General features: G+C 39.7%; 1 protein-coding gene across 1 annotated transcript in view; it reads left to right on the forward strand.

Moving 5' to 3' along the window:
* Window positions 1–4793: 4793 nt before the first annotated feature.
* Window positions 4794–21941, forward strand: part of LOC104503575 (myocardial zonula adherens protein-like) — a gene marked incomplete at its 5' end in the record, with an annotated part of 29205 nt that continues 12057 nt past the window's right edge. Inside the window, 8 exons of the mRNA XM_010150906.1 lie at window positions 4794–4952; window positions 7341–7433; window positions 9690–9803; window positions 10637–10789; window positions 14089–14214; window positions 15080–15208; window positions 16340–16425; window positions 19065–19170. Of these exons, the coding sequence (XP_010149208.1) occupies window positions 4794–4952; window positions 7341–7433; window positions 9690–9803; window positions 10637–10789; window positions 14089–14214; window positions 15080–15208; window positions 16340–16425; window positions 19065–19170 (966 nt within the window). The remainder of the gene's footprint in view (window positions 4953–7340; window positions 7434–9689; window positions 9804–10636; window positions 10790–14088; window positions 14215–15079; window positions 15209–16339; window positions 16426–19064; window positions 19171–21941) is intronic.

Consider the following 21941-nt stretch of genomic DNA (forward strand, 5'->3'; position numbering starts at 1 on the left):
CGGTTGAGAAGATAAAGCCTTGCTTAACTGATAAGAGTTCTGGTTAAAAAGAGTATTTAGATGGAATAGGTAAACAGAAGATCTTGATGTAGCAAAAATTTAAGGCCATATGAATTACTAAGCCCAGAACCGTGCTAAGCATTACATTAGATTTCCTTTTTCCTCAAAATAAGATACCTCTTCTGTGCTTTTGCTTCCAGTTCTGGGGCAGGGAGAAAGCGTAAAGTATGGGGGCAACTGACTTTCATTTCAAAAACCGGTGGAGATAGATTAGGACGCGTATCATCCCTCAGTGTTATTTACATAATGCCAATAAAAGCATGAGCAATACCAAAAGCAGCTCACAACTCATATTTAGGGTTTGTTTTTCAGTGCCTTTGCTTCACCTGTGTCATGCTACTTGTGTTACTTCCTTGGACAGAGACATAAACAGGATGCATGGCAATTATCAAGACTCTTGCAATCTTGGGGTGTAGGCTTCTGTTTTAAATATTTATTAATTAAGCAAACACAGTTTGTGTTTCTTTAGTACATGCTGTAAGATCACACCAAGTGCAACATGACTGTTGCTGCAATGTAGACAAAACGTGTTCCTGGAAGCTGCTATAATATTCATATGAGTGCATCAACGTAATGTTCACTTGCTGCTACCTTGGACTGTCACAGAGTCATAGAATGGTTTGGGTTGGAAGGGACCTTAAAGCCCAGCCAGTCCCACCCGCAGCCATGGTCAGGGACACCTTCCACTAGACCAGGTTGCTCCAAGCCTCATCCAGCCTGGCCTTGAACACTTCCAGGGATGGGGCATCCACAGCTTCTCTGGGCAACCTGTGCCAGTGCCTCACCACCGTCATAGTCAAGAATTTCTTCCTGACTGTCATATAACTGACTATCAGTACAAAGAAATGCTCAATTGCTTCAGATAAGTCTGCCTTTTCAAATCAGCAGCTCACGTTAGGAGGGATTTTGAGCACAGAATTGCGCTTGTTCCAGTGCAGCGAGTGCATAGGCAGGTGGGGAGCAAGAACTTCCCCGTATGCTGGAGTTGACTGATATTTTGACCTTAAACAGCAGTGGTTAACCAATCTAATGAAACCTTCCATCGTCAAGCACTTTTCTGGTTAGCTTTACAGTATTTGCTTGCTCCTAAATACTTGCATGTATTGACCTATTCTGTTACCATCACTGACATGCCTCATTGCAGATCAGGCTGGAGGTAGGCGAGGACCTTCTTAGAAAAATACCTGAGTTCTGAGAGTGCATATGTGCAGCACATAGAGGAAAACAATGAAGAGTATTTGACTTAAAAAACACTCTGTAGGTCTAGAGGATGTGGAAAATCCTGGATTTTCCACACAAAACATGGGAGAGGGAGGATGTGACAGAGGAAGAACAGAGGACAAGGCAGAAAAGGAAAAAACACTGAAGGGGGAAAAATAAACAAGGGTGGGTGGAGGTAGCATACCAGAGGAGACAAACTGGCAGAAGGTGTACTCGAGGCATCCTTAGTCATGCAGTTCTGTGGGGCAGTTTGAGAACTGAGCATTCAGCAAGGCCTTCTTTAGGGGCAAAGGTATATTAACAGAAGTCAAGCAAAGCAACCCATCCACTGCTCCACCTTGCATTGAGCAAAGTTTTCTGATTGTAAATCCGTCCTCTAAGAGGAGGCATCAGGTTAGCCCCTTTTTTGTCAGGGCATATGCTGAACCCTGAAACAAGTGGTCATTAGTGGAAATTAAGAGCTACCAATGAGAGAAGGGGGGAGTAGAAGGTAAGCATAGCTGGAATGGAACAGGAAGGGAAAAGGCTAAAGAAATATGAGAGCAGCTGTTTGTATAGCTGTTGGTTCACACAGCTTTAAATCAAGGAAGAACTGTACTGAAATTTTAACAGGTGCTTGCCTGGGGATTGTGATATGAGGGAGGAATAAGGAGGAGGCAAAAGCAATATCCTGTATTTTAAGTAGCTCATTGTAGAAGTGGAATGCTCAACAGATGATGGAGATTCTTTTAACCTTCTGAAAGAGAAGTGACAAAGGCCTCTTGGGAGGCACGTTTAGCATTGTTGCAAGAGAAGTGTAACCAGTCTGGCTTTGTGCATACTTAATCCTGCATGTACTGCCCATTATGATGTAAATTTAAGTTTGTTGTCTGTGAAGTATATAAGTGCCATGGGTGATTCTCCAGCTGCAAAACCATTGGTCTGAATTTGTAGGCCCTTCTTAGAGGGGAAAAAAGTCTTCCAAGCATTCCTTCAGAACGTGTTTATAATATTCTAAAAATAAGGAACTTGGTCATGATTTTCATACAGAGCTCTGCAAACAGCATTTTAAACAATTCTGCTAATGTTTCAGAGGCACAAAGGATCTTGGTAGTTGCTGGTATTCAGCTGTTCACCTCATAAATAATGATCATGAGTAAAGGGTATGGATTTATGAATTCAGTGTCTGGTGCCTTAGTAACCTCTAAACAAAGCAATTATTCATTTGGCTATCAGGAAGATGGAAACTTGTATGTAATCCCTTTATCCAGATGCAGGGGAGGAGCTGTGATGAAACTATCAAAGAGACTCTACAACCCGGGAAGCAAATGAACGCAGAGTTTTGAGTCATGTCCCCATCTAGTTTCTGTATTTTCTTTACTCTCAAAAAATCAGGTGTGGGGTTTTTGTTTGTACACATCCAACAGCAAAACAAAAACCCCAGTAATACAGAATTATGAAACTTCTGGTTATCAGGATATGAAGCTTTGCGTATGATATTTTGAAAGTGCTAAACGATAGCATGTATAGGTAGGGCTGGCTTCCCAGTGTTTTTCCATTAAGTGGTTTTAATAAGGCTTTATTTGTAAATGATTGCTTATAGCTTTGTTGTTCTTTGCCTGAAATGTTCTTTATCAGGTGTCTGCTCCTTGACTGTTCCCCTCCCAGCCCTGCATGCACACACCCAACACTTCAGCAAAATGATTAAGCTATTAATGGTACAGTAAAGGATAATATATAGGATTAAGAGTGTTGAGAAAATCTGTCAGTGCCATGTGGGAGGGACACAGTGTAAAACAAATGTCTATCTTTACCCATCCTTCTTAATGCAAGCTAAAAACTGGAGGTGCCACTGCTTTAGGCTGCAGATGCTATCATCACCCTCTGTCATGGGAAGGACTGGAGACTCTCTAGGATACAGCTGCAGATGGATATAAGATGCTGAGCTTCGTCTCTTCAGTCTGTTTGCTGTCAAAGAGAGTATTTAGACACTGCTTAGACGCTTAATTTAGCCAAGATTCTCAAAGTTTGTCAGTTTTCATACAGTGTCACTACTGAACAACAAAACCAAACCAAACATATTCTATGGTCAATGTAGTGAATTTTCTCAAGTTTACACATATTCTGGTATGTGTACCACACATACCTAGTGTGAGAGAGAAAGTTCGGTAAAATTACCTGTGACTGGCCTTTCAAAGACAATGGGCAAAGCTAAGAAGTAACAGTTGTCTTTCCAAGACTGTGGCTTTCGAATTTTCTATTTGGAAATAATGACTGATGTTAGGTTCCTAGTTTTAATTTTCTATTTGGAAATGACTGATGTTAGGTTCCTAGTTTGCAAACATTCAAAGTTTGGTAAGAGTACTGTACTTTTCCCTTCTTTTTAAAAAGGCATGATGTGGATGTCTTCATGTAAGCTAGTTGTTTAAATTCTTTGTAATCAAGAAGATAAATTAGTATTTCTGGAGACTGACTCATTTCAGATGATTGCTACAGAAGGATGTTTCTCTGGGTTGGTTAGAAGGGAACCTAGGTGAGTAGTCAGGCCAGGTGGTTACGTCTGACCTTGCAGATACTTAGTATGCTGAGGGAAGGGAATCCTACTGGTTGCACGAATACTATGAAGTGGATTGATAAGGTGAATAAGAGGAGTCTGTTGCAAAGAGTGCCTTAAAGTAAGACACACAGTTATTACAAGTATGTTTTACAAATGTCTGGAGATCATTTGAATAACAAATGTAGTAATTTTAAAAAAGCCTTTGTATTTACCTATCAAGAGCTGATTTCAAAGTTTTATCCTGCTATGATAGTTAACAACACCGGAACACCCACGTCAATGCTTTGTCATAGCTTTGCTTTGGCTCTTAGAATGTCAATTCTACAACTGTAAGAGAAATGCAGCCCTGAAATGAATGTTTGATTGCTTTGGAGGTCCTCAGTTAGCTTTAAATGCAAACTGAAATTCTACTTTTTTTATCTCCAAGATAAACATGTTTTCTGAGCTCTCTATAAGGAACCTTGCCTAAAATGTTTTAATTTCAGTTTCTTCTGAGAACTTTCTAAAATTTTTCATTGAACTTGTGAATGTTTATATTTCCTGCAGCGCAGGGAGTTTGGGGAGTGAGGGGCAGTTCTGTGGTTGCATGAGTTTGAAGGGGACTGTGCACGCTGACAGTGCTCTAGAAGAATGCAGAGAAGTAGCATATGCTGGTGAATGAAAATAAGACAGGATAACATTTTCTCTCACATGCCTCTACCTCTGCTTGCACAAATCCAATCTGTTGTCACTAGCTGTACCTATATCCCTTCCATTAAAACCAGACATCTCTATCAGTTATAAAACTTGTCACTGATCTTCCCAAAAACACGAAGGTTGACACTTTGGCACCAAAACACTTGGGAATCAGTGTTCTTAGGTACTGTTGTGCTTTCATTGTAGTTGGCTCTCCTGTCCCTATGTTGCTGGTTTTTTGTTTGTTAGCTTTTATTCTTGTACTGATTTTAAAATAACTTTTTATTTATTTACTTTTAAGGAGCTCTACCATGTACCAAATGGCATGTCTCCAGGGAAGCTCTCTCATGGGATGGTGTATGGTGTCGTGCACCGAACTGACAACAACCATAAGAGAGAAATGGTGGTTTATGGCTGGTCAGCTGATCAGCTGAAAGAGGAGATGAATTACATCAAAGAAGTGAGTTATGCTTTCAACTTCAGAATTTGTCAAATGTCTCTTCCATATATTCATGTACTGCTGTGAGTGTATATGGTGCGAGTGATGTCTAGCCCAACACCTGAATTTCAGTTGCGAACCTACTCTGAAGCTCAAGGCTTGCATTGTTAGTATTCAAGTTGGGAAAAAAAGCATGCTATATACACCTGAGAACTCTGTGGTCCAGACTCAAGTTCCTCTGTGCCATGGCATACTTGTTAATGCTTGCTGACTGGGCTATAGCTGGGCAAGCAAACTGCCAGACAGATCTTGGGGTTCCTGTCCTGAAGCCTTCATAATTTCACATGTCATACAGAAGAAACTGCAGATACCTGGAAGGATAAACTCTCTCCTCTCTTCCTCTGCTTCCTCCGTCACCAAACTCCCCAGTTTTGAAAAGGCTCCTGAATTAGGTGACATAGTAAAATCACTTGGGTATATTTTGGGGCAGCCTTTAAATAGTCAGCCTAATAAGGATGACTTTGTACTACTTTCTCTGTGCATGGCCATTTATAATAATTGGCAGAAGGTCTCCTGAAAGGAAAAAAAAAAAAAAGGCATTTCTGGTGCTGCTGGTTTCTGTACTTGAAATGTAGCATCTCCTTGCCTGTCAGTCCTTGGCATTTAGGCGTTGGCAGTAAGCTCCTAATTAGCCAAGGGCAAATAATCTGACCTTCTCTTTCCAACCACCTTCACCACCCAGGAAGCTATTGGTCAATGGCTATTGTGTTACACTGATTCAAGTGCAAACTGAGTTGATATAAAAGGGAAGAACACTGAGCCAGCAGTGTAAGAGACTGTAATTATGTGTGCTCTTAACATCTGCCTGGGCTTTAGCTATCAGCACTTGCTACTCTCCTTTATTACTCACAGTTCGTTAGCCGTTCACTACTCCGAGTTCTGCGCTCACAGTTGGGCTGTGTCACTACTGTGGTGCAGGTGAGGCACAGGAGTTGCCTTGGCTGCTGGTTTCCTGCCTGGGTAGTTTATCTACCCTGCTGGGTGGTGCCCGGGGATGGGTGAATTGGCATGCAGTAGGTGTGCTGTTTCTGATAGCTGGCTAAGACTGCTTGGAGCAGGACTATCTCCCTGCCCTTTTCTGTGCTGGCGCTTGCTCTCCTGTATTCTGGAAGCAGTGTTCAGCTGTGGTAACTTGTGAACTTTGGTCTGCCAGAGAAGTTTCATCTTTAAACATAGAGTCTTAAACAAGACTCCTCAGCTTGTGCCACTTACGTGCTGACTTAAACAGACCAAGCCTGATGGGCCACATCAGAACTGCTGTATCTGAGTCAAATTTGCACCTTGCAAAAGGGGGTGTGTCTGTGTATGTGTGTATATGTGGGTAGGGACAGGGCGAGGGGTACTTCCCTGAGGTGAAGTGCCAGAGTCAGCTTCTTTCCATGTTTCTCATCCTAAAGGGAGCACATAGTTTGGGGAAGCCTTGTGTCTACTCCTTGCATAGGTTTGGTGGCCAATGCCCCTCTTTCTGTGAGGGAGTGGGTATACTGCAGAGCTGCTAGAAACATCCCCTCTTGTGTTAAGGCCCTACTAATGTTTTCCCCTCGCTCTTTCCCCAGGCCTATGCAGTGATGAGGTCAGCCTTAGATTATCTGCAATCCGTCTGTGTTTGACAGGGGGGGGAGGGGGAAGGAGTTTGAATTATGTAGCTGGAGGATAGACTGTAGGCAAGTATTTAAGTAGTGTTTACAATGTGTGCTCTTGAGAAGAATGGCTCTGCGCATGATTGCAATGGCATGTAAACGCCAACTAGCTTTTTTTTCCCTTTCTTGTTTTAGGAAGGCAAGGTATAATTCATCCATAATTCTTAAATAAAATCAAATTGAGTACTCTCTTTATTGGACTGGTAGATTTATTCTAATATATTGTTTAGCTAGATAAGATCTTAGAAGTCTGAAATGGAAGGGTTTATCGTCAAAGGATATTCAGGGAAAACTAATTAACCACTTCAAAAAGTATGAAGGTGTATTAAGTCCATGTATGGATGTTTTTTTTCCAAAAGAAAACATACGCTCAAATTAAAAATAATTCCTTTATTAATTGTGTTAGAATGAATTACAGATAATTTAATTGAAATTCATGATTTAAATTATTATTTTGCATGTGTTTAAGTGTGGCTAGAGAAGCTCAGAATTACTCAGAGATGTTTATTTGTATCATTCCTACGTAGATAAATCTTGAGACTTAAGTTTTTGTCTTGCTCTTAAGAGTAAATTGCTGTTGATGAAAAGGTAGATTAGTAATGGAAATTACTGAAAGTAACAATGAAGGACTTAGAAAAACCAATCCTGTCCTAGTATAAACAATATCATCAATAAGTTTTATAAAGGCATTTGATTTTTCTGATGTCAGGTGAGAGCAACTCTGGAAAAAGTAAGAAAGAAAATGTATGGTGAATATGATGAAATGAAACGGAAAATACAGCAGCTTACGAATGAACTGAAGGTAAGTACATATTCACTTGTAGGGAAGCATATGAGAATAAATGTCCCAGTCTTACCCAGAAACCTTTTTTTTCCCTTCAGCAGAACAGAAATGATTTCTCAAACCACTTCAGTTCATTGTTTTATGTGACTTCTAGACATTTATTTATCTATTTATTCCTCTAGGAAGGTAAGCTAGGATAGGGATGCTTTTGCATATGGAGTTGCTAAATGCCTGCTTCTTGGAAATAAAAGAATGATCTTGATAGCATTGTCTATGTGCACTGGTTATTAGTGGAGATGTTTGTACCAGTAAGCTGCCAAGTGAATGAAATAACCTAGGTAATTAGGAGTAATGTGCAACTTAATTGGTGTAATTTCAACAGACTTTGCTCTCTTTTACTGTCTGTGTAGTTTAAAGGCTATAGTAAAAGCAGGAGCAATATTCTTTAGTATTGAAGTGTGTGACAGGTCTAAAAACGACTTGCCTTTTGGTTCTTAATTGAACCTTTCAGTGGTCATTTGATGACCTCTCTTTTTTCTGACATGCTGCTTTAGCAATAAAAGCTGCTGCAGTCTGTAGAAGTATCCTTCATATTAAACTGCTGAGTTCTTTAGTCCAAAAATATATCTCTGAAAACTTGCTGTGGATTCTGTATTGAACATTGATTTTCACAGCCCTGGTTCAGATGAATTGTTGGCAACTAAACACATATGAATTGTTGACAACTAAACACATTCTGACTTCAGGGGACTGGGACCCTCACTTGTGCTCTTCTTGCCATCCTCATTTGGAGACTGTCAGTTGTCTGTATGCTGTATTATGTATGAAGATCAGAACTTGCTGTTAAACTGGTACTTCTATTCTGTGACAACTAATCTCAAAAAATCTTGTCTTTGCTGCTGATACTTAGTGCATAGTGGTGGTGACATCTGCACTTCCAGATCGTCTGTCAGACCAGTGGAAGTCCTGCCTGAGTCTGAACGTCTCCCTCAGTGAAGGGTTTCTGAACAGCTCTGACAGAATCTCTAGACCTGCAGCTAATTAGCAGTATGAAGTACTGCTCCTGACATAAATGACACATTATGAGACACCATCCCCCCTTTTTTAATACTTTATAGTGCCTGAAAGAAAGCGCCACTGGTGTTCTACCCAATAATATGCGGGTGTTTTCTGGTTTGGTTTTGTTTTACATGACTGCCATCTTTCATGCTATTTGGGGATCCTGTTTAAAATCCTTTATATATTCTTTACTTCAGCTTTGAATCACTGTGCTCTTTTCCCATCAATTTCCAGGACTAGTTTTTGTTCATGAAGTTTATTTGAAGCTTGTACTTCCAATACTCTGCCCAGGGCAGTATGCTTCTTCACACAAGTCCTTCTCTTGTAACTTTCTTACTCCATCTAAGGCATTTCTTCATTTGTTTGTTTGTTTGTTTTTATATGAGCACATCATTATATAGGGTTAACAGTAACGACTTGGCTTCTGCTCCCTATGCTGACCTAATCTGAGTATGACTTGGTTACTAAACACTAATTGTTCTCCATATCAGTCCCTAGTGTTCTTCTACCAGGGAACAAGTCTGATCCATCTAAGAATGTGAGTTGGGCTGGCCTCCATTAGTAACAGTTTTTTTCTCTTTATTATTGGATGATTCATAATCATTTGCACTGTTTGGGTTTTGTTCTCTTCTTAAATGATGTAATTTTGTGCCTTCTTTTTCCCCTTCCAGTTTTTAAGCATGTGTATGTACATAACAGAAGATGACAAATTTTCATACAACAAAGCTCTCTTACTTCTCCTACCTGCTTAGTATTGTTTCATCCTTACATCTTCTTGATGTTGCTTCTTTATGTACCTGATTAGTCAGTTCCTTCTTAAGGCTATTCTACAGCTCACCCAAACCTTTCTAATCTCCTCACTTCTTGTATTCCTCTGCTTTTCACTATGACTTTTTACAATCCACCCACTCTTATGAATATTAGCTTTCTGAATAGAAATCTGCCAAGTGTCCTCTTCTTTCAAAAAGGACAATGACTAGCAATAAACATAGATACTTATGCCTTACTTCTGTTAGCATGTTTGGATTCTGAGGTCTGGTTGTTCCTTTCCGAGGTGCAAGAATATGGTTTGAGGCCGGTATATTGTAAGCATCCCAGTACTGTGAAAATTAACCATGGGGTCTTTCTCTTATATAGGTCCCTTTGAAAGAATAGGTAAACTTGATCATTATTCTATATAAAACTTCTCTCTTTTTTTTTTTTTTTTCTGCTCAGGTGACAAATGCTCATCAGGAATCCTTAGAGAATCATGTGCGAGTGCAGGCTGCAGCCTTAGATAGCTTTAGTGAAATGAACAGCTCCTTGACATCAGCATCAATAGACTTGCAGGTACATTTTAATAGCTGTTTCACAGCTGACAACTGCCTTTTCTGACATGGATTTAAAAGCATACATAAAACATGCATGACAAATACAGATTCTAACACTTAACAAGCCCATAAAGTACTGTCTTATATATCTAAAGTGGCTGATTTAGGTAACAAAAACATTCCAACACCTCTGTCTTTTAAAAACCTGTTAAAAATAGCGTATAATAAAGAGATACTAATCTGCAGCTGACTGATGCCCCATGTCATGTCTCTACGAAATACCTAAGGTGAAAATGTGGTTTCTCCTGCATCATGCAAAATGGTACATCTCCTGACTTATTCCTACCTCCACTGATTAGCAGAAATGGAAGTGGCATGTTTGGATGCTAACCACTTATGAGACGTTACATACCTGTGAAATGTAAGGGAGGGAGAAGGTGGGAATGAATTTTCTGTTTTAAAGGCTTCCAAATTCTCATGTATGTGAACTGATCAACATAATGTTCCTGCTTTCTTGTATGTCACACTGTAGTGCTTTCAATATGTATAGCATTGGCTCTTGGAGGGAAGAAAGTTTGTTGAGAAAAGCATTCATAATGAAGTGCATCCATGTTCCTTTCTGGTTTTTGATAGGACTTCATTTCACTGGGCATGTTCCTCATGGAAATACCTTCTAGCAGACTAAATAAAACAAAAGCCATAATTTTAAATGTTAAATCTTGCTAAACTCTTCACACTGCATTGATGTATCAGGAAACTGTTAAATGTTCTGTCTGTTCCATAATCTCTTCACTATATTGGTTCACCAAATTATTTTGGATTTTTAACACGTGATTTGCCTCTTTCTCCTAGAAAACCCTAGTGGATGTTACATTGGAGAACACTGATATAAGGGAACAAATAAGGAATTTAAAACATACACATGAGCAATCTATGGAAAAGCTGAGAGAGAAGCAAAAGCAACTGGAAACAGCACAAATTGAAAATCAGTTACTGAAATTAAAGGTGCAGTATATAAACTCTTCTAAAAACACTGCATGTTCAGGGCATTAAGAGTATGTTAAATTAATTTCTTGGCCTTATTTTTAAAGGGTTCTGCGTTCTTCATGCCTTCATTATTCCCTAGAATTGATACGCTCCTATCAATCAATACTGTTTAATAAAAAGCATCTCATCTGGCTGGTCAGTCTTCCCATAAAATGGGATTTCCATTCAGGGATGTTGGCAGGTGAAAATTCAAACCATTAAATGGTTATTAGTGTCTGTTGCTGTAAGTAAGGAAATAGTATAACTCTACACTGTAGAGTTGTATGTATAGTTGCTATAAAAATGTCTTGATGTTGAATTTGTTTATTTGGTATGGCACAATTTAACAGATTAATAGGTAATCTGTTAAATCTTGGGAGCATATGGTCAGCAGATACATGTTGTAACAGCAAGTTACAGCTTGGACAGTCTTGGGAAGAGAATTAAGCTATTTCTTTCAGAGAAATACAAGAGAATAAAATGCAAGCTGGAAGGTTTTATATGCCAGAAAGCTTGACTGTTTTCTCCCCTCATCTACTGACTCTATTCCTTTAATTCCATTAAAAAAACCCCAAACCCCAAAACCCCAAAACAATCAAAAAAACCCCAACCCTCTTCTGGAAACATTTGTCTCTCTCAAAATTGCTCAAAATATACTAATTTGAATAGTACTGCATCAGAATTTGTCACTGTGAAATTAAGGTGACTACTGGTTTATTCATGTTTAATTTTCTCAGAGATGGTTTCTTTTTGGCTCTCTAGCAACTGGCATTCATGTTTAATAAAGAATGGTTAAAAGGTTAAACATAAGTGTATTTCAACTTCCAAGTCACATTCTAGTTTTCTGTCATAGTGAAGCTTTACAGGCTGTAAAAGCAGCTGTATTTTGTACCTGCTATTGTCAGCAGGGAATAGAGAGAGGGAAAAAACAATTAAAAGAAGAAAGCAAGGCTGGTGCAGTTAAGATTTCAAGACTATAATCTTAAGGACATGCACCAACTGGTCAAGGAGGGTATGTCTGCTTCTAAGGGCAGAGAACAGCAGGTTGTCCCACTTCAACTGAATGCCTAAGAATTTGTTTATCTTCAAGCGTGTCAGCATCTACGGAATACATGCCCTGCCTTAACGAGGAAAAAGTTTAAATCTTGCCCTCAAAGTTGCAGTTTTATTAGGAAGTTAGTGGATGAAATACCTCATTGCTGTCTTTGAAAGTTAAATAGAAAACTGTGTATCAAAGATGCCAAGACATAGAATCATAGAATCATAGAACGGTTAGGGTTGGAAGGGACCTTAAAGATCATCTAGTTCCAACCCCCCTGCCATGGGCAGGGACACCTTCCACTAGACCAGGTTGCTCCAAGCCTCATCCAGCCTGGCCTTGAAGACATCCAGGGATGGGGCCTCTGGGCAACCTGTTCCAGTGCCTCACCACCCTCTCTGTGAAGAATTTCTTCCTGATATCTAATCTAAACCTTCCTGATTTCAATTTGTACCCATTACCCCTTGTCCTATCACTACAGGCCCTTGTAAAAAGTCCTCTCCCAGCACCCTTGTAGGCCCCCTTCAGATACTGGAAAGCTGCAATGAGGTCTCCTCGGAGCCTCCTCTTTTCCAGGCTAAACAAGCCCAGTTCTCGCAGCCTTTCATCATAGGAGAGGTGCTCCAGCCCTCTGATCATCTTCGTGGCCTCCTCTGGACTCGCTCCAAGTGGTCAATATCCTTCTGATATTGAGGGCTCCACAGCTGGACGCAGCACTCCAGGTGGGGTCTCACCAGAGCAGAGTACAGGGGCAGAATCCCCTCCCTCGACCTGCTGGGATTTAATTCCAGAGGTGCATTGTAGAGGACAGTGTGGAGGTTAGCAGTCAAAAGGCAGTTAACTGCCATATGCTGTGGTAATTTTCTGGGTAGGAGAACACACCCCTTTATCTTATTAAGTAGGTTCAGTTTATTCATACAGTCGTAACAGTAACTGAGGTTGGAGGCATTGCTTCACAGTACTGTAACACGCCCTGATGCATCTACCTTTCAATGCTTGTTTTTATTCTCCTCATGGCTCAAGTGCAGGTTACTACCTCTGCCCTAGTGTTGGCCTAGGTGAGATGCCAAAGGGGCAATTGCGGTACAAGTGGAGTCTTTCAGAGTTCAGTCCCTTTTCAAAGGATGAAATACACTGTTAGTCTACAGGATAGTAAACCAGCTTGTTCCCACCATGCAAGATAAACACAAGGGTTTCAATCTGTCAGTCCTAAAAAAACCCAAAACCCACAAACAAACAAAAAACCAAACCCAACAAACCACTCAGACCCCAAAACCTTAATCATCAGGATCAGGTATTTTGTAGCTGTGTGAACTGTAGTGATCAGCAGTGAACACTTTATTCTTCTCCCAGATGACAGGATATTCCTCCTCTTCCTGACACTTATGTAGCACCCACAGCATTTCACTATAACTTCTTTGATTTATAGCATCCCTACTACGAGAACTAAGTTCTGGACTAGCTATGTTACTTTGCTTTTATTGCAGTTTACAGAGCAGATGGCTTTAAGCTGTGAACATCCTATCTGGTGTTTAATCACCGAGGGTGTGGTTCAGTCAGTGTTTTGAGCCAACTTAAGGGGGAAATCCTGTCTCTGAATTACCATTCCTGCCCTCTTCCCTGTAGCAGTAGTAAAGTCTCTGGTCCTGGGTTAAAAATTAACCCTTCCACACCCCTGAGAATATTAAAATTAAGTCTGACTGATCCCTGATCTGCTTTGCTCCATGGTCACCCCAGTTATTGTCCCTACACAGAGAGCAGTACGTGAAAAAGCAAGAGAGGAGGGAGGGTACAACTGTGTTTTTTAGTTAACCACCCATACTTAGTTCCAACTTAAAGTAATTATTGTTTTGAGCTTCATGGTCATTTAGAAACAGTTGAGTCTAGACTATCTCTATGTGTCTGTAAAATGGGCAGAGACAATATTTCTTCAAGTGACTTGGAGGCTGTTATGGAAGGACTGAGTAGAGAGCCATAGCCTGGTCTTGGATAAGCAATGACTAGGTAAATTCAGACATGAAACTTGCTGAAATGATAACTTGTACAAATTCAAATGACTTGCAAACTGCCAGAGTGTTGCAAATGGTCTTGGTGCAAATGAAAATCTGCTTCAGCAGTGTCAATTTTATAGCAAGGTGGAGCTGACATTCAAGATGTTATTCTTACATCATGTGAACTCTGTTTCTCCTGCTGCCAGCAGTGCTGTACTGACTGATGGGTCAGCTTTCCCCTCTCATAGGTGGAATCGTCGCAGGAAGCCAATGCTGAAGTCATGAGAGAGATGACAAGGAAACTGTACAGTCAGTATGAGGAAAAAATGCGAGAAGAGGAGCAGAAGCATAAAGCTGAGAAAGAAATCCTCCTAGTACGTATAGCCAGTTTATAAAGAGTGGTGCTTAGCTTGGGTGTTTTTTCTCAAAAACTTAACACTCCAGAGTTGACATGTGTTCCTTCACTCCTGTCTGTTGACTAGTCTTGCCACAGTTACTAAGCTTTCCAAGCTTTTGGGGCTGTATGGCTGGGAAAATAATGTGTTCAACACAGCAAAAGTAATGATAGTGTAGATGTAAAAATTTGAAATGGAGTAAGTGAGGGTTTTAACTTCTGATCCTCTAAAAAAAGGAAAATATAGTGTCCAATTTCAGTAATAGTTTAGGAAGGGGAGGGGAAACAACTTCACTGGATGCTGCTGGCACAAGAACTCTTCCTCTCCCCTGGTTTCCCTCCACCCCTAAGTAAAAGTTTCCTACAAGCAGTTTGTCCTTGCATTTTTCTAACTGATAAAGATAGATAATGGCTGAGATTGAAGGTAGATTCCACAGCCTCCTTCTATTCAAAATGTTTTATATATGCAGGAAGTACAAAGTTCTGAAGAGAACAAAGTAGCAAACCTCAGTGTTTAAAATGCTATCTTCTGCAACAACATATTTTTCTTACGCTGTTACTTCACAGCATCCTCAGAAGGGAAAACTAAGAAATGGGTAAAAGTTTTTCTCAGATTTTCATAACGATGTATTACAAATACCTATGCACTTCAATGTGCCCCAGATCTTTTGTTGTATACAATTCACATTTAGGGTCACAACTCTTCCAGACTTCTGGGCAGGTGTAGTGAAAAGCTGTGAGCTCTGCTTAAAAGCTATTAGCCTGGCTGTATGGCCTAAATAATTTTAAAAAATCCTCATTAATACACTGTATGTTCATGTGACTGTAAATGTTCTGATTTAAAGGAGGAGACGAATCGGCTTCTGAAGGCCATTGAAGAGGCAAATAAGAAGATGCAGATTACAGAAACAAGCATACAGGAAAAAGACCAGAGAATTGGTGAGCTCGACCGGCTGATTGAACGCATGGAAGAGGTATGAGAGTTAGGTGATTGCTGCCTTTAAAGGAAATTCACCACTGCATGGAGGAGATTTTTTTTTATCTGCTGCTCAGTGATATGCCATTGCTGTTTGCATCTTAGTTATGTTATCCATGTAAGTAAATGGGCCTGGACTACCACGGAAACACTGTGATTAAGAGGTTCTTCTAACTTTCTAGTTTTCTTTACAGGCAGGGCTGCCTAAGCTGTGAAAATGTATGTAGTAAATTAGCCAGTATTTTAAAGAAAGCATTTAAAAAGACCATTCAGTCTTCCTTCACTGTGCATGATTTCCTAAGCCTAATGAAGTAGTAATCCCAAATGATCCAAAGTCTCTTAGAAATGCTGTTGGTAGGTCCATTACAATGTGTTTTAGTTAGGACTAGACCTTGCTATTTAGCTATTCATAGTCCTGACTATGAATGTATCTCCAAATTCAGACTAAAATGTTTTTTAAAAACATGATGTTTTAAAAACTTCATCTGGGCTTCAGCCTACAGCTTGCAAGTATTATGCAGTGAATAAATAATTGCAGTGTAGTTCTTAAGTACAGATGAGTTTGCTCACGTTGGTTATTTAATTTGTTTGTATCTGGCTGGTACTTGCAGAGTAAAACTGAATATCTCTTAAATTCTCATTAAAGTGAATAGCAGACTCCTCTGTTAATTTGTGTTGACTCAGTCCCTAAGTCCTCACAGATCTTTGAGTACTGTGCTGATGGACACCTCAAAAATAAACGTGAATATTTTGGGGAAGAAAATAGAGCAGTACATTTTATCTCAGCCTTGGATTGAGAGATCTTTTGGAGGAATAACATGGAAAATTTGACATTTATATAGTTAAAGATTATGATGACTCAACTCTTTATTCAAAATATCAGTTTCAAGTACAATGTACACCTTCGAATAGGAAATTGGAAACGTTGATCTTATTCCTAAGGATAGCTGGGAATGTGATTTTATTATTACGCTTTCTGTGCTCCTTAGCTGTAGGAAGTGCATGGGTTTTCTTTAATCAGTTTCTATTTTAATTTCATAAATGATCTTTTGAATTGCAATGAAATATGCTTTGTAAAGCCTTTACGTTTTAACACGTGGAGAACTGAAGGATAACATTTCGTGTTTAGGAACGTCACCAGCTGCAAAAACAACTTGAACTAAATGAAATACAAATATCTGGAGCAAAATCTGAAAACAACTCTGACAGTGAAAGGTGAGATATGTCTTGTCTGCGGAACTTCTGGTATTTCTAGGAAACTTTAGGGGTGGTTTGTTTTTGAAGACACCTGAATTTTACAGTTGCTAACTTTCAAACTGCAGTCTGGTGTAGTTTAAAATCAAAATGTAATTTTATTCACATAGAAAATATACAGAAAATATGCAAAAATATATAGTTTTGCAACAAAAAAACACTTTCATGCATCTTTTTTGAAAAGTTGTTTGCAAACATGCAGAGTACGTTTTAGATGGAACAAGTTGCGACGTATTTGTGGATTGCATTTTCTTAAATCTGCATTCCCGAATTCAGAACAGTATGACCCTGACTGAATACTTTCATTATCTGCTCCTAGACTGCTCAACACAGTTTTAAAAGAAAAGACATTCTGTATGCTGAATTAAGCTGTAGGACATCCCCTCTGAAAGGAGCAACTCTTAAAGGAAGCAAGTTTTGCATATAACTGCCAGAGGTGTCTTTGTATCAAAGAGGGAGACTGGGGAATATGTTTAAGGCTCGGAGGGCCAGGTCTACACATGCAGTGCACATTAACATATGCACATGAACAAAATGAAGGTGTGGAAGAAATCTGTCATGTAGCATCACAGTGCAGAAATCAGCTATGAAGTTATTTGGGGAAAATGAGGGTGAACTTATTGGAAATGAGACCTCTGTGGATGGCTGTTCTCGAAAGCATGAGGCGTAGAAGCAAGATCTAGTAGTGTGGTGGCACCTGGATGTGCTATTTTTGCCCACAGGTGGCATGTGCATCCATCACTACTTCTTTGAGACTGACAGAGCACCATGACCAAGCAAATAAAAGCTTCAAGCGCACCCAGAGGCAAAGGCAAACCTATCCAGCACTGAAACAGCATAACTGCCGTTGCAGTGAAAATTGCATCTGCCACTCAAATGTTTATGTGACACTACTTGAGTGGGTAAAGATGAATTATAAGCAGAGAATGAATAATTGTACTTGATTACTGCTTTCATTTCTGTGGCATGCAGAAATTCAGCGTTAAGGTTTTAGCATCCCACTGTTCTGTAGGAAGCATAAACATAAAAGGTGGTCCCTGCTGAGAGAATCTCAGTGCCCAGTTGTATTGACCTGTGACCAGCTTATCCGGTTTCAGTGTAATAATGGCTCTTCACAGAGCCTGTTAAAATAATAATTTAAAGTGAACAGATGTCACATACAACATAGAGTATGGAGATAAAAGATAATTGCTTTCTTTCTTTACCTCCGGATAACAGATACTCTTCCCACTTCAGTGAATTCTGCCCTGTCCACTCAGCATGAAAAGTTACACTGCAGTAAAAAGGGTAAAGGCAATGTTGAGACAGGAATTTGTGCAGTGCAAGCAATGAATCTGTGCTCAGATGCTGAAGTCTGTTCTTAAGTTCTCTTGACCTGTCTGCACCCAACCAGACACTTGAGCTCCACCTGAGGAAGGACCTCAGTTCCATTGCTATCAGGCTTAAAATTCCCAGTCTTTCAGAGATTGCCGTTTCCTGAGACCTTATAATGTGCAGGATTGAAAAACCTGCAGCAATGCCTTGATTTTTTTGTCAAAGTGCTGCAATTACAGCTCTGTAGAGTACTTCACTGTTAATCGAGACTCTTTCTGGGAGGAAACAGCATACAATTCAGTCTTTCATTGGAATCATGTCATACAGTTTGCCATCTGCTGCTTTGCCTTAGAATGGTCGTTCTATTTGCAACTTCAACAGTTTCTTCTGCTGTGCACAGTCCAAGATGAAAAAAGCCTTTTTATTTTTGATTCCCCTCCTCCACTTCTCAAATTCTATCATGTCCTGAACCTAGGAGTACAGAAGTTTATTTTGTAAGGACGTGATTGCTTTATTTGAGGAATTTCAAGAATTTTACATTCAGATAAAAATGGAGACTCCCATGGCCAACATGCCAAACACTTATTAAAAAGCTCCCCTCCTGTTTCTTGGTACATTTGAAAACTACTTTTCTGGCAAGCTGTCAAACCAACTTGTGTCAGGATTTCTGTGCGTGTGGATTTCTGTGTTTAACAGATTTGAAGAAATGCAGAATCTATCTAAAGAGTCACAAATACAAACTTAAAACATCCACAACAATTCCTGCTACTACTTCAGTTAGCGTTCTCCTGCTGTTGGCAGCTATGCCAAATCCTTGATTCAAGGCTTCCCTGTACTGGGAGAGATTTTAGGAGGATGCCAGCAGATGTGCTCCATGGCTTTTATTTAGCATGTTTCTCCAAAAAGTTTGTAGGGGATAATAAGTCAGGATAAATCTGTCTTTCTGCTGATAAAGGTCTAGTTGTCTAAGTGCCTTTCACTTCAAGGAAAAACAGACATCTTAAGGAGATGGGCTTTGTCACGTTGTCTAACTGTCAGCACTTCAGGCTCTGAGTAAGCACACCAGTATGGAAGGCAAAGGTGAGTTAACTTGGGTGGAGACAGCCACTTGGACTAAAAGACTACCATTAAAATGTACTTTGCACAAATTGACATCTGCCAGTGGAATTTGACTTGCCTACCTCTTCACCTAGGCTCCCTGATTTATGGTGGGGCTGCAGGGGTTCTTGTTGTGCTTGCACTGCATAGCTCCCCACTTACATCCTTAATTCTTCGTGTTCTGCTAGGTCGCAGCATTTGGAGGAGGTAGCAGCTAGTCTAAGGGAGCGAATCAAACATCTGGATGATATGGTCCACTGCCAACAGAAGAAAGTCAAGCACATGGTTGAGGAGGTGAGATGTAGTAAAACAATTCTGAGTCTTTGGGGAACACTGGTTCTTTCAGTACGCAATCCAGAGACAGCTCTGTTCCGTGTGACATTTCCTTATGCCACCTTAGTTACAAACCCAGTGGGAGATAAGCATCTGGAGCTAGTGAAGCAGGAAGACTAGGTGAAAGCAGTTTCATCCAGTGGATGTGAGTTCTATACTATGATCTTTAGGCTGACACTAATTCTGGAAGTTTTCATGGTAGTCCAAGAAATCCAACACACAACTTGCAATTTAATCTGAAGAATTCGGAGGGCAACTGTAGAAACAATACAGCCTAGTCACTGAGGGTCTCCTTCCTGTCCAGAAGTGGGAGGCAGAAACTGCCCTTTTTTTTTCTGTTTAATGTAGTTCCTCACAGAAACAGAGGTGCAAACAGTTTTTCACCGCTCATCTTTTTTACTCTGGTCTTGAGACGTCACCTTAGCTGATATAATTTCCTGCAAAATTTCAAGGGGCTTTCTGCTGGAAAGCTGCTTCACGTTACAGGCTACTACATGCCAAGAAACTGTTTAGCAGTCAGAAAGCTGTGATTGCATACACTTGTGTAGATGAAAGGATGACGTGGGACACAGGAAAATTAAGGTTAAATTGGAGCTTTACAGAGCAGACTGACAGCAGATATTACAGTGAGCCTTGCTATTGCACAGAGGATAGGCATTCATGAAATGCCTTTTATTTGGGTGTGGACATCACACATTCATAAAATCAAATGGTTTAAAAGCATTTTAACCTAAGGCATTCTTTCTGCATTCACAGTGTGCTAGATTAGGATTTCTGATTTGACATAGGATTTTTGCATTTTTATCAAGGTGGTAATTTTAGGTATATATAAGACCTATATTTATATATATATATACACCTATATCTGTTTTATTTTATAAGATTCTGGTGCAGTCCTGCTGTATGATCAGATCTGTGACACTAAGTGTCTTTTACAGAGAGGGATGCAGAAGTATCTGTCTCTTTGCATTAAAGTTCTTCTGTCACATCATCATTATAGAAGACTGATACAAAGTACTGTTTCTAGTTTTGGTTTGTTTCTAGTTCAGCTTGCCATTTTCACTGTCTTCAAGCATCACAGCAGGTGGTCTAAAACTGAGCCAACAATCTTTACACTATGGTATTCTGTTAAGGGGAACGTCTCAATCTAACAATCCAATCCATCTAATTAATTGATTATGGGAACAATTATTTAATCTGTTTTGTATCTCTGTAAACCAACTATCATACTATGAGCCAGCAGTTCTAAAGGACTTGTCACTTCGTGATACTTGTGGCAGTCCAGATGATTCTTGTAATATGTAAGAGCATGGTGGCCTAAACTTCACCTTTTATTACTAAATGTATTTTAAACTGCTCAGTGTAACTTGGCCTCTAGTGGGCTGCATTGGTTTAAAAACCACTTTCGATTCCATGTGGTGTTTTGGCAAAAACATGTCTAAAGCTTGGGTCAATGATTACTATTCTATGAAATATCAAGCTTAATGGGTGGGTTTAGTTTGCTGATTCCTTGTAATGTATCCCTGCTGGTGAGATCTTCATATACACAGAAAGCCATTCTACATCTTTCAATTATCCTGTTGAACAAGTAGAATGATAGATGACCAACTCACTACTTAGCTCTCTTCTTCAGTCCTCATGTGTTTTGTTTTTTTCTTTCATTCTGCTTCCTTGAGAACTTCATGAACACCTGTAGCTCCATCTGTATTTTCACTCGTGAGCTAACTAAAGACTCCTGTAGCAGAGGTTTGATGAGGTCAGATGGTACCAAATACATTAGGCATTTCATGTTGTTTGGGGTTTTTTAAAATTTTTTAAAAATTTTGTTCTATCCATGGTTTGTGTTTGTACTGTGTTTGAGGAAATAACTACAATATAGTTGGCGTGCATTATTTTAAACTGGACTCTTTTAATTAAAGGCCTAAAAATAGCAGCTTTAGTAGTACAGAGAAGAGTAGCTGTTCACAACGGGAGAAGATAGTGACTGCAGGTGTCTATGTCCTGAGCTGTCCATGCATGTGGCATTTTTCATGACTTTGTGCTTTTCTCTATGGAAATATTAGAAAAGTATTTTTAGGCTCACTTTTAGCAACACTTACTAACTATGCCATAGAAGCTGAGAAATCTGCAACAAAAGTACTTCTTAAAAGGTAGGCTGCTGAAAAGGAATGCTGTGTGAAGAGTCTGTTCTGGAGTTAAGTTAAAAACTACAGAGCAGCAGCACTAAGCATACTTTCTAGAGTAAATAGGGAAGATTTTGTAATTGTGCTATTATTTAAGTCCTAGAAAATTTGTTCATCAGGGTATATTTGAACACATGGCCTCTCCACACTCAGTTTAGCTGAATGCAGAATGGAGTGGTTAGGAATATGCAGGAAGTGTCATGAAAACCTGCCACGTTACTCATTATTGCAATACTTGGCTGGTATCATTAAAATAACATTCCATCTTGGGGTTTGCGAGTGTATTATAATGATCAGTAACTTGCATTTAAATAATATAATTGAGAAAGAATGATCAAAGCAGCTAGAAAGCCTGCTTTCTGAGATGCTTAGCTTCTCTGTTGCATGAGAACAGACTGAGAACAAGCTAAACTGGGAAACTCGGAAGAGAAGTGGAAAGAAAGTAAATAATCAAAAAATTATCAGCAGTGCTTTTGTTAGAAGCCGAAACAAAGCTACCTTATGAACTGGGTGAGAATGATGGCTAAGCTTATGCTTGCTTGACTACAG

The sequence above is a fragment of the Eurypyga helias genome, unplaced genomic scaffold (assembly GCF_000690775.1).
Source record: "Eurypyga helias isolate BGI_N326 unplaced genomic scaffold, ASM69077v1 scaffold47810, whole genome shotgun sequence".
NCBI lineage: Eukaryota > Metazoa > Chordata > Aves > Eurypygiformes > Eurypygidae > Eurypyga > Eurypyga helias.